The sequence below is a fragment of the Lepisma saccharinum genome, chromosome 4, assembly GCF_977018435.1.
Source record: "Lepisma saccharinum chromosome 4, izLepSacc3.1, whole genome shotgun sequence".
Taxonomy (NCBI): domain Eukaryota; kingdom Metazoa; phylum Arthropoda; class Insecta; order Zygentoma; family Lepismatidae; genus Lepisma; species Lepisma saccharinum.
The window spans coordinates 108,545,090-108,565,102 of record NC_139232.1 but is presented as its reverse complement, the minus strand read 5'-3'; the positions used below and the strand labels follow the sequence as shown (position 1 = coordinate 108,565,102).

At 40.0% G+C, this 20,013-nt stretch overlaps 1 protein-coding gene across 3 annotated transcripts in view; it reads right to left on the bottom strand.

Moving 5' to 3' along the window:
- Nnp-1 (Ribosomal RNA processing protein 1 homolog Nnp-1) overlaps positions 1–9,201 on the bottom strand; it is a 37,668-nt gene extending 28,467 nt beyond the window's left edge. For all 3 annotated transcript variants that reach the window (XR_014441606.1, XM_083121094.1, XM_083121095.1), the window contains exon 1: positions 9,043–9,201. Coding sequence is in view for 2 of the 3 variants with exons in the window: in XM_083121094.1 (XP_082977220.1) it covers positions 9,043–9,199 (157 nt within the window). In the remaining variant the exon portion in view is untranslated. The remainder of the gene's footprint in view (positions 1–9,042) is intronic.
- Between the last annotated feature and the right edge of the window lie 10,812 nt (positions 9,202–20,013).

Genomic DNA, 20,013 nt, shown 5'->3' with positions numbered 1-20,013 from the left:
TGAGAAAGCAGAAATTTAGGGGTTGGGGGACAAAGAGTAAGGAATAGTTACTGATTCTATAAAATGTTCACAACGTTGATAAAAAAATCATAACACCATTAAGCGTTGTTTCCATAATATGAAAAACTCAATATGCTGATCAAGGCAGAAATTTATTTCATTTTAAAACATAAACTAAACGTAACGTTTCAACCTTCTAGCAAGGTCTTTTATACTTGGTACAGAGTCTGAAGAAGACCTTGCTAAAAGGTTGAAACGTTACATTTAGTTTATGTTTTAAAATGAAATAAATTTCTGCCTTGGTAAGCATATTGAGTTTTTCAAGAAAATCATTTGCTAACTTACGCTGTACTGCAATTTGAACTTCGAATATTCATATTCAAAATTTCGTACATGCAAACTTACGTAAAAGAACGACAATATTACAGCAAAAGATCACAGTCGCCAGGCTGAAATTTTAGTCGCCATGGCGACCTGGCGACTGGGATTTTCCGAGCTTTGCTCATGATCTTTACTATACTTTGGATGAAAAAAAAAGGACAAGGAATTTTATTTTATGAGGGGCAGTCAAATGAAAACCGAACACCCGCAACAAAGTGAAAATGGAGTTTGTTTTATTCAAAAGTAATTGCCACAAGTGTTAAGACATTTGTCCCACTGGGAGACGAGACGATCAATTCCAGTCTTGTAGAAAGAGGTAGGTGGCTGACGGATCCACAACCTCACCCACTGTTGCACTTCCTCGTCCGAATGAAACAGATGTCCACGAATGTCTTTCTTCAGGTCACCAAAAATGTGGAAGTCATAAGGAGAAATATCGGGGCTGTACAGAGGATGTTCAAGCGTTTCCCAGCCTAATGTCTGAAGCTTATCCCTCACCAGATTGGCAGTATGGGGACGGGCGTTATCATGCAAAAGGATGATACCGTCCGACAGCATTCCAGGGCATTTTGACCTTATGGTGCGTCGTAGTTTCTGCAACGTGTAGGTGCGTCGTAGTTTCTGCAACGTGTCTGCATAGCGCTGCACTTTGATTGTGGCTCCACGCTCTATGAAGTCGACAAGCAGAGGGTCCTTGCAGTCGAAGAAGAAGCTAAGCATGACTTTACAGAAACTCGTATAGACAGCCTTGGATTTCTTTGGCGGGGGAGAATCGACGTGTTTCCATTGTTGGCTTTGCCGTTTGCTCTCGAGCTCAAAATCGTGGCACCACGTTTCGTCCCCTGTGACGATACGTAACAGAAACGCATACTCTTCCTCGTGGTACTGCTGCAAATGACTCAGATGCAGTTCTTCTGTCAATCTTTTGTCCCTCCGTCAGTTTATGCGGAACCCACTGCGTGCAAATTTTTCGGAACTGAGGTGATTTTTGAGAGCCATGACTAATGCCAACCTGAACACGAATTTCATCCTCTGTGATTCGTCGGTCTTCCCGGATCAGACCATCGATCCTCGCAATCACATCAGGCATAATGGCTCGATGGGCCTGTCCCAGGCGCGGATCGTCTTGGAGTGATGTGCGTCCTTCGCGAAATCTCTTCTGCCACTCGTTCACACTTGTCAGGAATATGCAGTGTTTGCCATGCACTGCAGACATGCGATGATGAATTTCGTGTGTTCCAGCACCCTCAGCCACCAAGAAATGAACACACCTCTCTGCTCTTCTTTGCTTGCCTCCATTTCCAATGCTGGACGAACACACTTTTCACTACACTCACCTCCTGAGCAATGACGAAGCAACTGTGTGGACCTGTGCGTTTTCACTATGCATTTCTCCTACCCTACAGATGGCAGTATCAATACGTAACAACAGTCTTGCCAACTTTTGCGAGGCATGTGTTTTATGGTGGGTGTTCGGTTTTCATTTGACTGCCCCTCATAAATAATGAAAACATATTACTGGTCAAATAATATGTGTTAGGTGTTAATGGAAGAAATCTTGTGCAGCTAGCAGTTAGGGTCAGGAATGTGTCTTCTATCTCTGTAACGTAAGCGACAGAAAAAGCATATTATTTTGTTCTACGTTGTGTCTATTCACTGGCCCATTGATATGGAAACGGGCATTGTCACTGAACAGAATATCAGCTTCAAAGTTTCATTGGTGTCCTCATCTTTCCTCAAACCACTCACAGAGAAGTCTACCCTTCTACATGTGAAGTTCTTGGACAAAATGCATGTTAGAGGGAAGGAAATGTTTGGAGGATAGTATCCAGAACACAAACACTTGACTGATGCCACATTGGTTGCTGACTGTGTTGGACTGACCATCATGTTAGCTAAACTATTGTCAGCCAAATCTGACTTCCCAACTTCTGGTTTGTTGTAAATGCTGCCTGTGCCTTTTAACCATTTCAGTAAACTAACTATAGTTCTGTGGAGTGCCTGTTGACTCATGCTGCAGCATCGATGAGGACAATTTCCACCTTCTACATAGTGTTCATTATTGTTTGCTATCAAATTAACTGGAGGGAGGTCCTATCATTCAATCAACACATGCGCGCGCGCACACACACAAACACACACACACACACACACACACACACACACACACACACACACACACACACACACACACACACACACACACACACACACACACACACACACCTGCACCATGCCTCCCACACATCTGAATTTGAATTTGAATTTAAAATTTTGGGAGCGTCAGCACTTAGGCTATTTTGCTCCCGTCACAGTATACGGGGGCCAGCCCCTTACCTCTACAAATAACAACTCTAACGTTGCATAACTAAAAAGTTTAAAATGTTCTGACTTCTGTTAAAAGCTGAGGCTGTAAAGGGGCACTCAGCACACATAAGGACAAAAGAACAGGACAATACAAACAAAATTATACTGGCCATGGGGCCAGTCGCCAGAGCCTCGTTAGTCTTAAGTCCAGGGTGCACTAACGTGGAAGTGAGGTTGACATTTGGGTGTACTACGTGGAAGATCACCCCTTACACCCCCCTCCCACACATCAACTGGTCCTCACCATGTGGAAATGAATCACATGCCTTCCACACACACTGTGGTGAATCGAGACTTTAACCCGTTTCTTTTATCCCATTTCGCCACATCTTTCTTCGACACTCTGTATGCGAGAACAATTAAGCCCAATTTCCTGCCATTGTTTTTTCATTGATAATTCATTTGTCCCCAAACGCTCGCTTGAGTCTGACTCCTGCTGCCACATGGCATAAATATAGCATTGTTGAAGACTATGTCTCTACACTGATGCAGATTTCGTATGGCATAGCCCATACAGCGGCGGCTCGTGACTTTTCACAGATGCGTGCTATAGGTAGATGTTGTTTCTTGCATTTACAACTATCCCCCCCCCCCCCCCGCCAACACATACAAATTTACACACTCACTTGGAGCTGCTAGCGTACGCAGGGTTTTTTCCGAGGGGTCTGGAATTGTAAATGTCTGTATTACATAGCTGCTTTCTACGTACGGCCGGAATAAAGTATAAAATATTTTGCAATCGCCGATTTAAACCATCATCTTAAGTTATTCAAAGACAAAAATTGTAATCGGAGATAATTTTAAGGGGTGTTTGCATTTAACACTATTTTTTTTGTTTCCGAGTTCTTTGCTGCTTTCATCCAAAACTCAAAACTTGGAGATGGGATGTAGCACCCATCAATTTCCTAGCCCCAACCTCTCGAACGCCACTGTCCTTTACAATGACTGCTCCATATGACACGCGCATGTCTTCTTATACTGAGATGACAACACTTACAGTGCTGTGGATCTGTGTAGCATGCTAGCAGACGGATTTCGCGAGCTGATTGGCTCCGACCATACCTCCCCCGTAGAACCGAGGGGCATTCGGCCAGATTCGGCGCACGGCGAGGTGGTGAAAACATGCTATAAAGCCAATAGCACGGTATTCGTTGTAACTTAACAGCATACAGAAAATATTATAGCGCGCTGCAAATTTTTGAGCCTCTTAACGTGAGAAGTTTCATTTCACTGCAGTGTTTTATTAAACTTCTTCAATCTATGAAATGTGTCCCTTTCTTTCTTTTCATTTTAGTAAATTGAATAACGTGCTATAGCATGGTAGCACGTATTAAGCAGCCGCCACTGAGTCCATATCAATTCAGGCAGATAAAGAAAAAATATTTACCTTCATAGTCTCAGATGTTATTGAATTAAACATATGTTAAAATTCAGAACAAAGTACGAAACATGTATTTCTTGTTTTGTCCAAAAGAATTCCTGGCCCGAGATACAGGTTGCCAAAGATGGCACCTCGGGAATCATTTTCGGCAAAATATTAAAATGCTCTATCTCTGGAATGGTTCAAGATATTTTGTTGCTGTTTTTTGTATTTGAAAGAGAATAAGTTTCTGATTAAAATGATAACCTCCATTTGGAGGTGCATGTCAAAAAAAGGGCCAATATTTTTAAAAAACAAGAAAATGATAGAAGAAATTTATTGTGATTGATAAACAAGTACATACCTTCGCTATTTTTTGACGTAGTCACCATTAACCTCCAGAGATTACTGATAGCGTGGCACAAGCTTCCGTATACACTCTGCGTAAAAATCTGCCACCTGAGAGTGCAGCCAGTCCAGAATTGATGTCTTGAGCACGTCACTGTCGTTGAAATGCTTCGATACAAGCCACTTTTTCAGGTGAAGAAAAAGAAAGAAATTGCTGGGGGCAAGGTCAGGGCTGTAAGGATGATTGAATAGTTCCCATTGAAATTCTTTAATTGTCTCAACAGTACGAGCAGCTGTGTGTGGGTGGGCGTTGTCATGGATCAGAAAAATTCCGGAGCGTAGCATTCCTCTCTGCTGATTTTGGATGGCACGTCGCAGATTATTCAGTGTTTCACAATACATCTCTGCTGTAATTGTTCATCCTGGTTCCAAGAACTCCACAAAAATCACACCCTTTTGGTCCCATAACACGATTTTGTGAACTGATGGTGTTTGTTTGAATTTCTTCACTTTAGGAGAACCAGAGTGCCACTATTGCATTGACTGCTGCTTCGACGTCCCAGTGGCATACGATATTCACGTTTCATCCCCCGTCACTATGTGTGAAAAGAGGTCATCCCCATCCTCCTCCCAGCAGGCCAAAAAATCACGTGCAGCTGTCCTCCTTTGCTCTTTGTGAGCGTCTGTCAGCATTTTTGGTACCCACCTTGCGACACAGTTTGTGATACCCCAGGTCATCAGTCACAATTCAATGCACTGTTTTCGCAGACACTTCTGGAAACTCTTTGGCGAGTTTGTGAATATCCATATTCCTACTTAAGTATTCTGCATTGAGAAACATTGCTGAAGGTGGCATTTCGCTTTTTTCACAGAAATAATTATATTTTCGATGTATGAAGTTAAGTTTTGTTAGTTTCTTTTTCCCTTCGGTAACATGCTAAATGGCAGTCACAGTTTCACTACCTTAGTCGGCATGCAGTGTTTCCACCCCACTCCACCCAAAAATACCTACGTAGCCCCACAAACCAATGACACATAACCCCACAAACCATTTCTGGTAAGGTTAGGTTAGGTTGGGTCATGTTTAGGTTAGAATAGTTAAAAATTGGCTTATAAAAAAAAATGCGTAGCCCCACACTCCATTCTCGCATACACTCACAAACCATTGACACATAGCCCCACGAACCATTGACTCATAGCTCCACAAACCATTTGTGGAAACATACCTTCTTCAATTACAAAAACACGTGTTTGGAAACACTGACCGGGATTACGTCATCACACACAGGCAACATCCGGCTGGAAGGAAATGGATGCAACAGCTTTCGTGCATCGGTCACACATATATATCGAAAAATACATGATTTACCGGCAAAATTCAATGAACGATACGAAAAAAAACACTTCCCTGAACTTCCACAAGTCTCAAGAAACTGCATTCGGTAAGTAATTTCCACTGTAAATTTTAAGAAATCCGTTTTCTGGATACGGAAAGTTTACCGTAATTAATTTTGGATATAGTTAAAATAATGCCAATTCATTGCCTTTTTCTTGCTTGACAGTGTCTCACTTGTGAGTTTACATATACTCTAGGATAAATGCTGAATTTTTATTTATTTCAGTACAACGTCACAACCATAACACCATGTCACAACCGTAACAAATTTATAATATTTTTTCTTCTAAGGGACCTACAGAGAAAAATTTATGAATTCAACTCTAAATAGTAAATTGCATATCTGTTGTGGCATTTTACATTTTATCATTTTGGTATTTTTCTTTAAGGGGCACAAAATGTGAAGTGATCATCAAGAGAAAAAAAATGTGTCACCAATCACGTCACAACTGTAACAACAACAACAAACTATCTTTTTTGTAATAAGTACAACATTAAATGTGAACAAATTAATGTTCCATGTTGTACCTTTAGGTAAATGCTAAACACGAAAAAATTTCATTAATGTTTTCAGAAGACAAAATAGCTGTAACCACCTGATGAAGGTGTACTTTGTGTCACAACCTTAACCATTCAACCAATGTGATGATAGATGAATTGGTTGCACTATCCCTGGGTGTTGCCTAATGCTCTCCACATAGCATGGTCGGGGGACTCTGCTCTCTATCTATCTTACAATCACGCTTTCCAATATTATAGTCATTTCTGTGATCACCTTTCACGGTAAATTAAGTGTTATTTTTTTTAAGCAGTTTAGGCAAAGATTGTCGGATTTTGAAAGATAATGCGGTAAATGTCTGTTATATTGGAGACACATTTCTTCATTTTACAGAAGAAACTACTTACGGAAATGAGTTTCTGTAGCATTTTGAAAGTTCGTGGAGGTATTTTCTCACCGTAGAATGCTGCACAACAAGAAGTAAGCACTTTGGTATAATAAACTTAAATTTTGTGCAAAGCGACAACATTATGCCGTTGTTTCCATTATATAGTTGCAGATGGCGCGAGCGTCGAAAGTCACATGGTCTCACCAGTGTTTCCAAACGTGCCTTTTTTTTACGAGAATTTTTTTCAACTATGCTTACCAACGTAACCTAACCATGCCGGAAATGGTCCGTGGGGCTATCGTGAATGGTTTTGGGGGCTATCTGTCAATTGTTTGTGGGGCTATCGTGAAAGGTTTTTGGGACTATCCGTCAGTGGTTTGTGATGACATAATGAACACGAAAGTAGGTATTTTTCGATAAGAAGGTTGAAACACTGCATACCCACTCCAAATCAACAAAACACAGGCACGACGTGCAATGATCAACAGCTGTGCACGCCATATTGTATGTTCCGCAACGGAAGAAAGGAACCAAAAGAATGGTAACAGTAGTATAAGTCGGAGACGGATTCCTTAAAATTTACAGGAGAAAAGACGAGAAAGTACTTACGGAATTGTGTTCTTGAGGGCTTTCTGAAACCGGAGATATTTTTTTTTATAATCGTGCTACGTATTTTGCCTGTAAATAAGGTATTTTTCGTCAATCATGCATCTCCGTTGTGCAATAGCTCCTGCCGCCATTACCGTCGACTATGTGAATCAAATGTTCCGTGCGTTTGGTTATGTAACCCCCTCACAGTGTAGCAACCACTTGAAGTTTGACTAGATGACGTGAGAGCGGTTGTTTTTTTTCAATAAAAGGTAAGATTCTAGTTTACGTCCTTTTCCTAAGGAATACGTGTCATATATTGTTGGAAAGCTTATTTTATAAGGAATTCAACAACATAAATCCCAAAGCGAGCAAAAATTTCCTGAAGGAGTAAATCGAGAAAAACCGATGTTGTCCGGATATGCGCAATTGAGGTATACATACTGAGGTATTTTTTAGATGATGAAGCACATATTTAGGGGTGAAATGAGTGCTAATGGAACCTAACCTAACAGGCCTAACCTAACCTCGTAGGCATACCTCGACTCCGTGAATGGATAGTGGGGCTATCGTGAACACAAAGTGTAAAAAGAAAAAGGTACTTACCCGAAGAGATGCCGGGTGCCGCACCACGAACGCAAAGAAGCAATCACCATGCAGATAAGGACGTAAAGTAGAGTCTAGCCTCAATTTTCGCTTAAAAACCTTTTGTGAATAGTTTGTGCGGCATTTATCGGTTCATAAGTTTGGAAACACTGCACATCAGCTGACGATACTGCATATCAGCTGACGATAGACAACGTGAGTCAAGATTTGCCCGCCGAATTAGCAACGACCAATAAATGATTATAATGTTAAAAGTAACGTGTTTTTCATGGAAAAAAGTTATGGCCAGCTTGAAAAATCTTCCGCTATGCATATGAGGTAAGTAGCAATGATTTTTATTTGAAAACAACCGAGTTTTATGTGTCTCCGGCTTATACTACTGTTACCAAAAGGATTACTCGTAATGTGAAAAATCGATGTTATTTTCGTGAAAAAAGCATAATCGCACCTTCAACTATGTTTCGCAATACATAATTGGTAAGTACGAACCATGCGAAACACAAAATATCCGATTTTAATGTGTCTCCGATATAACAGACATTTAGCGATAATGCAACATCAAAAATATAAAATTATCGGTAAAATTTCGATAGCGTCCCAACGGATTTCTTCATTTTTACACAAGAAACTACTTACCGAAATGAGCTTCTGTAGCATTTAGAAGTTCTTGTTGGTATTTTCTTTCATCGAGAAAAACCGATGTTGTCCGTATATGGTAAATTGAACGAAATTGCTAATGGAACCTAACCTAACCTCGTAGGCATACCTCGTCCCCGAGATGGTTCGTGGGGCTATCGTGAATTTTTAGGGCTAACGTCAATGGTTTTTGGGGCTACCCGTGGATGGTTTTGGGGCTAACGTTAATTACTCTATGTCAAAAATTGACCTTTTTTTTCGTGAAAAAAGCAAACTAGCACCTTGAAGAATCTTTCGCAATGCAGAATAAGGTAAGTACGAATGTTAAAAATGATGAAATAAACGAGTGAGAGGTGTTGGGACGCTTTCGAAGTCTTACCAAATTATCAAAAACACAAGTACAACAGTTATTTTCACGTCACATGCAGTGAATGCCATACGGTTCAATTGATATTTTTCATCAGAATACTAACCATAATTTCTAGACGAACATGCCATCAACCATTTCCTAAGCTTCTTAACGCCCTTATCCCGTAATCTTTTGTCATTTCCTGCTAGAAGCTTAATTATATTAACTATTTGAGCTGAAATTAAAGCTCTTGCACGTTCTTCCATGCTGTTGGGCAACATGTTTCTCTCTAACCCACAGAATCACAATCACGTAAGGGATTGCAATTTGCCCACTTACAGAGAAGTGGCCACATTCAATTAAGGCAGTGTCTGCTGCCACGTTCTTTTTCTGCTGGAACCTCAAAAAATATCCGCGTGGCAGTAGACTTGGTCTTTGTTTTATCGTGATTCCATCATGCTATGTATGCAATTACGTCTGTAACACATACTGCGAAGTTGTAGCGATTACTTTCACAAAAATGTTTTAAGATTAGGTCCCTCAGCATTCTTCTAATAATAAACCTAAATGTTCTCGTAGTTAGGTTAAGTTCTGTTAGCATTAAAATAATATCGTTAAATGTTTTCTAAAGATAAAGGTTCTAAATTACCTGTACATTCTTTCCCACTAATCATAAACTTGCATTTCTCTCGTCTGTTCTTAAGATTTGTAACATCATCTTAGCAGACGAATTACGTGGCAGGTGGCAGCAGCAAATTTGACGCTTATTCTTACTGCTGACACGTGCGCGGCAGCAGACTCGGCCTTAAATTAATTCGCAAACAAAATTTCAAATTGTTTGCTATCCGCATTAAACTATAATTTTTCATTTCCATGCATTCTCATAAGAAAAAAATTCTTCTTAAAGAATATTTTTTATCTTGTTGAGACACCCGAAAAGTCCGTTCCGAGACAGAGAAAATGTCTGTGCAGAAAGAAATCTCGTCCCGATCCCCAAATTATTGCACTAAAATTGGTTAATTCTCGATTTCATTTTAGACCTGTAACTTCTTAGAATTGGCAGTCCTTATTCTTTTTTTTAAAGAAAAATGCAAAAACAATAACTTCTAGGGAAATAAATTTTCTGTCAGTTTCGCCATGGGTTTCGCTTATCGCAAAACATTTGAGCAACCTTGTGTTCTGACGTCACGGGAGAACGCTTCTTATTTTTAGGCTAAATGCCTACGTTGTTAGGTTAGGGTAGCTATGCTTACTTCTCTTAGCCCAAATAATAATTTTTCATTGTATTAATGCCAATGGAACCATACCTAACCTAACCTCGTACGCATTTGTCGTCTGACGTCAGAACACAAGGTAGCAGAACTTGTGCGCTAAGGAAGACTCTTTGCTTAAGGGATTAGAAGCAGTGTTGCCAGGTCTACTGATTTCGCAGGAGATTTCCTGATTTTCAGCACGGTCTACTGATCTCCTGACAAGTTTCATGAAAATGTGGAAATCTCCTGATTTTTTGCTTCCTTAATTATTTATAATGAACATTTATTTTAAAAAAAATGGAAAGTTGATTTAAAATTTACATACTCAGCTGATGGAATGCAAAGATCCATGAATATTCTGCAGAGAGAGAGAGAGATAGAGAGAGAGAGAGAGAGAGAGAGAGAGAGAGAGAGAGAGAGAGAGAGGTAGAGAGAGAGGTAGAGAGAGGTAGAGGTAGCTGGTGGAGGAGGGTTATACCATAGAATATGGTTATACCAGGCTTGATGACATTGGGAAAGACGCGCGGCTCCTTGAGCCCACTGTGCATTGGGAAATCCAACACGGGTGTCCCATTTGGTGCGGTTTTTGTCAAAGGGGAGGTAACTGAAAACTGGTTACAACTAAATACCAATGTTGCCACCCACACATAGGAACAAGTTTTCAGTTTTATGGTAGTGTTTATTGCAACTCGGATATAAAGGGAGTCCACATAACGAATGCAGCTAAATGTTATGGTTACAAAAGCTCTTAGTAAACTGTCGATTGATTGATTTGGTTTATTTTACTTCGCATTTCTGCAACTTTTGGCTAATCGCGAAGACGAGGATGAATGATGATATGATGAAATTGATAAAGAGACAACCGTGCCCAGGCCGAGATTCGATCCCGAGACGGCCGGACCCTGGGGTCGAGTGGTTAGCACATCGCGCTGCGACGCCAAGGGTCCCGGGTTCGAATCCCGCTCTTGCTTTTTTGTTTGTGAATGTCCATTCATCAATTTCATCATTTCATCACTCATCCCCATCAAATTTGCTAAGAAGCACAAAACGCGAGGTAAAATAAACTAAATCAATCAATCGATCCCAATACGGGATCCCTGATGTCATAGCGCTGTGCTAACTACTCAGCCACGGAGGTCGACTTAGTAAACTGCTGTTGCAGACTTATACCTATGCTTGTACGTCGCAGTCTCTTAACTTAGAAATAATAATTCATGTTTTTATTTAAGCCATTTATGAGCGTAACTGCTACTACAATTGGTCTTATGTCCCTTTATACTCAATCAATACTGTGGCGGTAGAAATTCTCTTTCCCGATTTTAGATCAGATAATCCTAGAATACAAAAGGCGATTTAATTAACATTTACATTGTCTGGAGTGCCTGGGAAAAAAGTTGAAGGAAAAACCTGCGACTTGTCTGATACTGGTTCCCGGGTTCGAATCCCGGACTGGGCATGGGTGCTCTTTGTGAGTGTCCCTTCATCAATTTCACATCTTTATGATTAGACAAATGTGGCAGATGCGAAGTAAAATAAACCAAATCAATCAATCAATCTGTCTAATACTGGTTGGTTACCTTCCTTGATTGAAAGTAAAATTTTAATTCAAGGATATTTCGGGGGTTCAGGCATGATAGCCCTTCTCCATTACCATTAATGCGAGTATGCTTTGTATGTGTTGTTAAAAAAACTGTGGGCGTTCTTGCATCCTCTAACTTTGTCTAATTTTAAATAAAAGCAAGCTAAGGTGTTATCAGGTAGAGTAATTCAAAAATATATCCCCGAATGCGTAGTGGCTAAAGCTCTAGTCTTAGTTAACACAAAAATCACAAAATGTTTCCATAAACTTCTAAACGCCAAGTACATAAATCCACGCACACTCACACCATTTATTTTAGAATATTTCTAACAGATGAACAGAAAATGGAGGTCGGATTTTTTCCAATACTGTTACTTGCACCACCTCTGTTTTTGCACTCGATTATCGCCACTGGTTGGGGGAAACTGTACCATTACCTTAGGTGAATTAAGGGGGTGGGGTTATCGTACAACTTGAAGTACAAATTCATCATAAAATTTGTATTAACATAACAGTATTATCTTTTGACATCTAAAATTAATAATTAACGTTCAATAATGATAGTGGAAAGCTTTTTCCACTCAACCCCCCCCCAGAACGTTGATAATACGCTATTATTAGTTCTTCTGATTTTTAAGCAGATCTCCTGATTTTTCAGGGGACGATCTCCTGATTTTTGAAAATATGACCTGGCAACGCTGATTAGAAGTGACCTATTTCTAATCTGTCTGCAAATGTGTCTGTGATGATGATGAGGCAGTGAATTTGAACAGTGTGTTTAGAATTGATTAATGTTTTTTCTTGCCACTTTCGCTTTATATCATTATAAACAATGGATTTGGTAGATTCTAGTCATGAAGCACGGTTTGCAGGATCCGAAATTACTCAGGACGAGGTACAAAACATTCGTAATATAATGAATACGTATTTGGAAATGTATGGTTACGAAGTGCATCCTTTCAAGATTGGATGGTATAATGAAATTGTAAGCAGGCAATTTCATCTTCCGTATCCCCCAGATACATTGGCATTTGTTATATTAAGTATTCCTGATATGTTTGAAAAAGCTTTTGTACCATTTATCCGTAAGAAAAGTTACGTCTCTGGTGTTAGAGATCCAATCGATGAATGTGTATCTTATTACCTTGGGAAAACATTGCAATTATTTCCTGATCATTGTGTTGATATTATTCATGATTACGACATGCATCCAAACCGAAAGCCCAAGATACTGGTCCAAACTGCTGGACACTTATCTGGTGCGGTGTATTTTTACCAGGAAAGCTATTTTCGTGAAGTTGAAAAGAAAAGTAGGAAGATGTATGGTGTTTGCATTCATCCTCTGTATGGTGGCTGGTTTGCTCTTCGAGGTGTTCTCGTTTTCAGGACTGCATTAGCTCCAGATTTACAACAAGAAGGACCTGTAGATGTGTTACAAGATGAAGGTAAATGTAAGGAATTACTAGATCTCTTCAATTTCCATTGGAAAAATGATGAATTCCGGGATATTATACCTGTGAAGAAAAAGTATTCAAGCTTGCAAAGGACATATTTCCAAACACCACCATGTGAAAGGATTGAGCTACTTGAATATATACGGGAAAGTTTGTGAATGTAACACTTTTTTTGCTTGTTTGTTAAGTGTAAAGATTTGAATGGTGGGCCGGAACCTGCATCAATTTAAATACTAGGGTAAATTTCTCGTATCGGACAAACGGATTTCGTCAAATTTACAGGAGAAATTACTTACCGAATGCAGTTTCTTTATAGTTGTGGAAGTTCGGGGAAGTGTTTTCTCGCATCGTTCATTCAATTTTGCCGGTTAATCATCTTTTTTTCGATATAAATGTGTGACCGTTGCACGAGAGCCCTTGCATCCATTTACTTCCAGGTGGATGTAGCCTGTGCGTGATGACGTAATCCGGGCCAGTGTTTCCAAATATACGTTTATGTAACTGGTCACACGTTTAAATACGTATGATCAGTTGAACGTGATCAACGTTTTGAAAATGACGTGTGCAGGATGCGCAGATGCTAAATTGAACGAAAGGAGTGCTAATGGAACCGAACCTAACAGGCCTAACCTAACCTAGTAGGCATACCTCGTCCCCGTGATGGTCCGTGGGGCTATCGTGAGTTTTTGGGCTAACGTCAATGGTTTTTGGGGCTACTCGTTAATGTAGTTAAAGTAACATTCTGCATTTCGGAACATTTCTTTAGGTGAAATAATGAATTTGTAACGAAAATAATGTATATTTCTTCTTACATTAACGAGTACTTACTGTTGTTCTTTATTTCCCTCAAACCATCCACGGGTAGCCCCAAAAACCATTGACGTTAGCCTAAAAATTCACGATAGCCCCACGGACCATCACGGGGACGAGGTATGCCTACTAGGTTAGGTTAGGCCTGTTAGGTTAGGTTCCATTAGCACTCCTTTCGTCCAATTTAGCATATACGGACAACGTCGGCTTCTATCAGCAGCAATAGCGTGTATTGTGCTCTTGTGCAGAAAGCAAATGGCGGCAGCAGCAATAGCTCGTCGGAAATAGATTTTCGTAGAAAACCACATGCATTCGCATTAAAATGGATCAAAACTTCATTCCCGAACACGTTTCCCACATTCGGACAACATCGGCTTCTAGCAGCAGCAATAGCGTGTATTGTGCTCTTGTGCAGAAAGCAAATAGCGGCAGCAGCAATAGCTCGTCGGAAATAGATTTTCTTAGAAAACCACATGCATTCGCATTAAAGTGGATCAAAACTTCATTCCCGAACACGTTTCCGACATTCGGACAACATCGGCTTCTAGCAGCAGCAGCAATAGCGTGTATTGTGCTCTCGTGCAGAAAGCAAATAGCGGCAGCAGCAATAGCTCGTCCGAAATAGATTTTCGTAGAAAACCACATGCATTCGCATTAAAATGGATCAAAACTACATTCCCGAACACATTTCCGACATTCCTCCTCACCGGTAAATAATGAGCAATTGTGCCGATCGCGGATCACTCAATTTCGCTTATCTTGCACTTTCTACGCGTGGTGGGGTTGAAACATTGCATATGGACTACGGTGGTGAAACTGTGACGGCCATTTCCCGTGTTACGGAAGGGAAGAAGCAACCAAGAAAACTTACTCGATATGTCGCAAATATAGCTATTTTCGGTGAAATTAGCGAAATGTCACCTTCAGCAATGTTTGTCAATGCAGAATACGTAAGTACGAATATTGAAATGAAAAGAAGTAGCAAATTTCAGCTGTTTGTCCGATACGAGAAATTTACCAAATACTAGTCTTATTTTGTTAAAGTGAGTGATGAGTAGAGAGTACCAGGGTATTAGTAGTATTTTGCATGATTTGTACTCATATTGGTTGAATAGTTTGGATCTTTCATCCTTGATGTTCACATTAATATGTATGATCAGGTCCCTTGACCCTCTGTAACCCCTTGAAGATGTGAAATATTTTGCATGGTTTATGAACGTTTTCAGCTAATTTTAGCATGCAAAAATGTGTTATTGTGAAGTAAAGTACATCTGTTATCTTACCATGAAGCAGAATAATCAGCAGGCATCACACAAGAGAATATAGCACCCAACATGACATCCACAACAGCAGCTATAATTTTGCATTGTTTGGTAAGGGTTGTTAGGTTTGGAACTAATAGTTATTTTCAGTGTGTTTTTTCGCTGTTTGAGTGTCCATACAAACAGTTTTACTAATAAAAGTGGTGTAAGTAAGGTCCAAAATGGCATGTTTTTACTTACACTGCCCATAATTTGCGATCAAATATCTATCTCAGTTATTTGTAATTTATGCATGCCGAAACAATCTTATTTTGCGTAACATGTCAAAATCTGTCAATTAAAAAAAAGTTTTTTTAATTGACAGATTTTGATGTCGTGCGTAACATAAAATTGGTTTTAGCATGCAGAAACCACAAATAATGTAGAGGTATTTGATCCAGAAGTATGGTGCATGTAAATGAGAAATTTCCTATTCCATACTACTTTTACTGATATTTTTGTCAAAAATCTGTTCCATCACAAGGAAAGAAAACAGTGAAATTCCATTAGCAGAATACCAAACACTTCTAATACGAGAAAAATACCATAATAATGTAAACATCAAACTATTAACACCCCTACACCAACATCAAATTTGTATCTTCATTTGCTTGTAGTGTGTGGAAACTACAAATAACAGGGGATGTTTGATGTGAAAATATGGCACTCGTTAGTGAAAAACTCCCCATTCCGGACACTTTCACTGATTTCTTCCATCAAGTTCCTTTTGTTACACACCATGAAGTGGAAAAACCCAGAAAAATAACTTTAGCATCAAACCTAATGTTCCTAACTTTACAAATATATAAAATATTAATTCCTTAAAAATGTGCACTTTTTACTATGTCATTGCAGGGGCAAAATATGTCAGGTGGCACACAAATCTCATCCTACAAACACTAGCACACACAAGGCATCTTTCAGTAATATGCTGAAGGATATCCCTGAACAGGTCAGTGGACCACACCTTGCAAGCACAAACCATGTGACATGCACCAAACATCTGCAGTAAATCTCATGCCCACTGGCATCACATTGTGATTTCCAACTTTCAATATCCGATTCTTCTATAAGTCAAGACTCAAAACCAATAATATTTCATAAAAGCAGTACAAAAACAATGCATAATACATAATTTCACATATTTAGCTCGTATCACATGGAGTTTGCAATGATGAAAAGTATGTTATAAATAGTACCACAAGAAAACTCTCCTTACTCCACTCTAATACATTACTTTCTAGCTGGGGTACAGATGGTCAAGGTTACCTGTGTGACCACTGATTGTTGGTCTATGAGCTACACTATTTTTAGTGCACTGCAAGTACAATAAGGGAGATCCAGTTTGTTATGGCATATCTCATACAGTTTATTTTGTTACTGCAATGTTTGTACAACAGTGTTATTTTTCTATAATTTGTTGTGTATTTTCTCACAATAATACTGTTTTTCTTGAGAATGCATACTTTTCATTAACGTTATCACTCAAAAGATGTATATTTTATCATGTGAGTGCATCTGACTATGGAACCTAAAACATTATGGTGGTGCACAAAACAAAATAGAATTTGTCTTGCAATACACATCTTAGAATGCATCTAAATAGTACTGTTTATGGTATGGTTATACACTATCTACCAAAAAGTAATTGGGCACCTGTACAAAATAGTTGTCTGGTGGTGCGAACCCTGTTAGAACCTCGTGTAGCCACCTCTTTCTGCTATAACAGCAGCCACCCTGTCAGGCATGCTCTCGACTAGTTTGTGGAGGACTTCCATTGGAATGCGTCGCCCTTGCTCTTGGAAGATCTCACTCAGTTGGACAATGGAATTTGGCCGCATCTCCCGAGACCTCACCCACCGGTCCAATGCATCCCAAAGGTGTTCTATGGGATGGAGATCAGGACTCTGTGCAGGCCAGACCAATCGGTGAACATTGTTGTCAGTATACCACTGTATAGTACCTCCCAAACATGGCACCTAGCATTGTCATCCTGGAAGTAACAGGGGTCCATTCCGTAAAAACGCCACAAGGTTGGGAGCATTTCATTGTCTAGTATTGTACAGTATGCCAGTGAGTTCATTGTGCCACGAACAACCACCAGTGGTCCCACACCGTAGTACGAGAAACAACCCCACACCATTACTCCACCACCACAAAATTTCCTGGTAGGCACTATACACTCTGGTAGAAGCTGTTCCCCAGGTAGCCGCCACACCCATACACGTCCATCAGACCGAAACAATGTGAATCTCGACTCATCACTCCACAGAACCGCTTTCCACTGCTCCAGTGTCCAATTGCGACGCTCCAAACACCACTTGAGACACTGAGCTTTATTCAACTTGGTGATAGGCAGCTTATGTGCCTCTGCTCTTCCGGAATATCCGAGTTGGTGGGCCTCTGTTCGCAATGTTCCATTGGAAACTGACGTGCCTGTTGCTGCCGTAAACTGTCTGATAGTAGCCATTGGCTGTGTCCTGTTTTTGACAATTTCACGTTTTAGGGTTCTCTGATCTCTGTTAGTCAGTTTTTTTGGTCGAAATTTCACCATTGTCACAAGTCCATGCTAGGGATGGCCAGATCCGGATCCTGGCGGATCCGAAATCCGGATCCGGATCCAAAACTTTCGGATCCGGTACTTTCAGATCCGGATCAGGTACTTTCGGATCCGGATCCGTTTTGCAATCCCACATGCGCTTCTTTGGAAAGTAAGAATGTGCTTATAACATATTGTTACTTGCTAATATACATATATATATATAATATACATACACACATATATATATATATATATATATATATATATATATAGTGTGTGTGTGCGCGTGAGCGATTTGTAATTAATTAATACACTTACTAGGGAGGTCTAAGTCTCCCCCTCCGATTTCCATGAAACTTGGTAGGTGTATAGAGGCCCCCCCTCAAAAGTCAAGATGAGGAGAAATTGAAGTGGGGATCTGACCCCGAAACCACGTAAATATGGCAAAGGAAGAAACAGGGGGCATAGGGCCTCTCTATACACCTGTCAAATTTCATGGGAATCGGAGGGGGACACAGGGGTCAGATCCTTACTTCAATTTGTCCTCATCTTGACATTTGAGGGGATTTTGCCCCCTGAAACAGTTTTTAGCTGAAACAAAAAAAACACGTAATTCTTCCTTCTGGCCCCTCTATACACCTGCCACGTTTCATGGAAATCGGAGGGGAACACAGGGGTCAGATCCCCACTTCAATTTGTCCTCATCTTGACATTTGAGAGGAGGTTGCCCCCCTAGAACAATTTTTTTGCCGAAACAAAAAAACACGTATTTCTTCATTTGGGCCCGTTTATACACACACCTGCCAAGTTTCATGGAAATCTGAGGGGGACACAGGGGTCAGATCCCCACTTCAATTTGTCCTCATCTTGACAATTCAGTGGGTTTCGCCCTGTAAAACCGTTTTTTAGCTGAAACAAAAAAAAAAAAAACATGCATTTCTTCCTTTGGGTCCCACTATACACCTGCCAAGTTTCATGGAAATCGGAGGGGGACACATAAATAAAATGCCCACTTAAATTTGTCATCATATTGACATTTCAGGGGGTTTTGCCCCCTAAAACAGTTTTTTAGCCGAAACCAAAAAAACACGTATTTCTTCATTTGGGCCCGTTTATACACACACCTACTAAGTATCATGGAAATCGGAGGGGGACACAGGGGTCCGATCCTCACTTCAATTTGTCCTCATCTTGACATTTGAGGGGGTTTTGCCCCCTAAAACCGTTTTTTAGCTGAAACAAAAAAAAACACGCATTTCTTCATTTGGGCCCATTTATACACACACCTGCCAAGTATCATGGAAATCGGAGGGGGACACAGGGTCAGATCCTCACTTCAATTTGTCCTCATCTTGACATTTGAGGGGGTTTTGCCCCCTAAAACCGTTTTTTATCTGAAACAAAAAAACACGTATTTCTTCCATTGGGCCCCACTATACACCTGCCAAGTTTCATGGAAATCGGAGGGACACAGGGGTCAAATCCTGACTTCAATTTGTCCTCATCTTGACATTTGAGGGGGTTTTGCCCCCTAAAACCGTTTTTTAGCTGAAACAAAAAAACACCTAATTCTTCCTTTGGGCCCCACTATACTGCCAATTTTCTTGGAAATCGGAGGGGGACACTTAGATAACCTCCCTTGTTAGTCTTACACTTTGTAATTATTTAACACTGCATATATTATAATGTTTTATTTTAATTTGTAAAACTGTAACTGTAGAACAATTGTATAATTTTTGTATAACATTTCTATCTTGTTATATGTGTTAAAGGTTTCATCCTGGAATGGAATGTCTCACATTTATGAGTTTTCATTTCCAATACATTCGAATGAATACATATTCGTTTCAATGGCATTTACAAAATCACCTCGGACATTTGTGCACGAGTGTGTTAGCCGATGCGTAGCAAAGTATTTTAGGAACTACACTTGAAAAAAATTCTTGTAGGACTAACGAAAAATTTCTTTGTAATCGAAGATCATAATACCTTTGAAGGTGTGGTAATATTATAATGGGATTGAGATACGAAACTCTCGGATCCGGATCCAGATCCGAAACTTTCAGACCCGGATCCAGATCCGTAACTTTTGGATCCGGATCCGGATCCGTTTGGCCATCCCTAGTCCATGCACCTTCCACTTATGAAGCACAAAT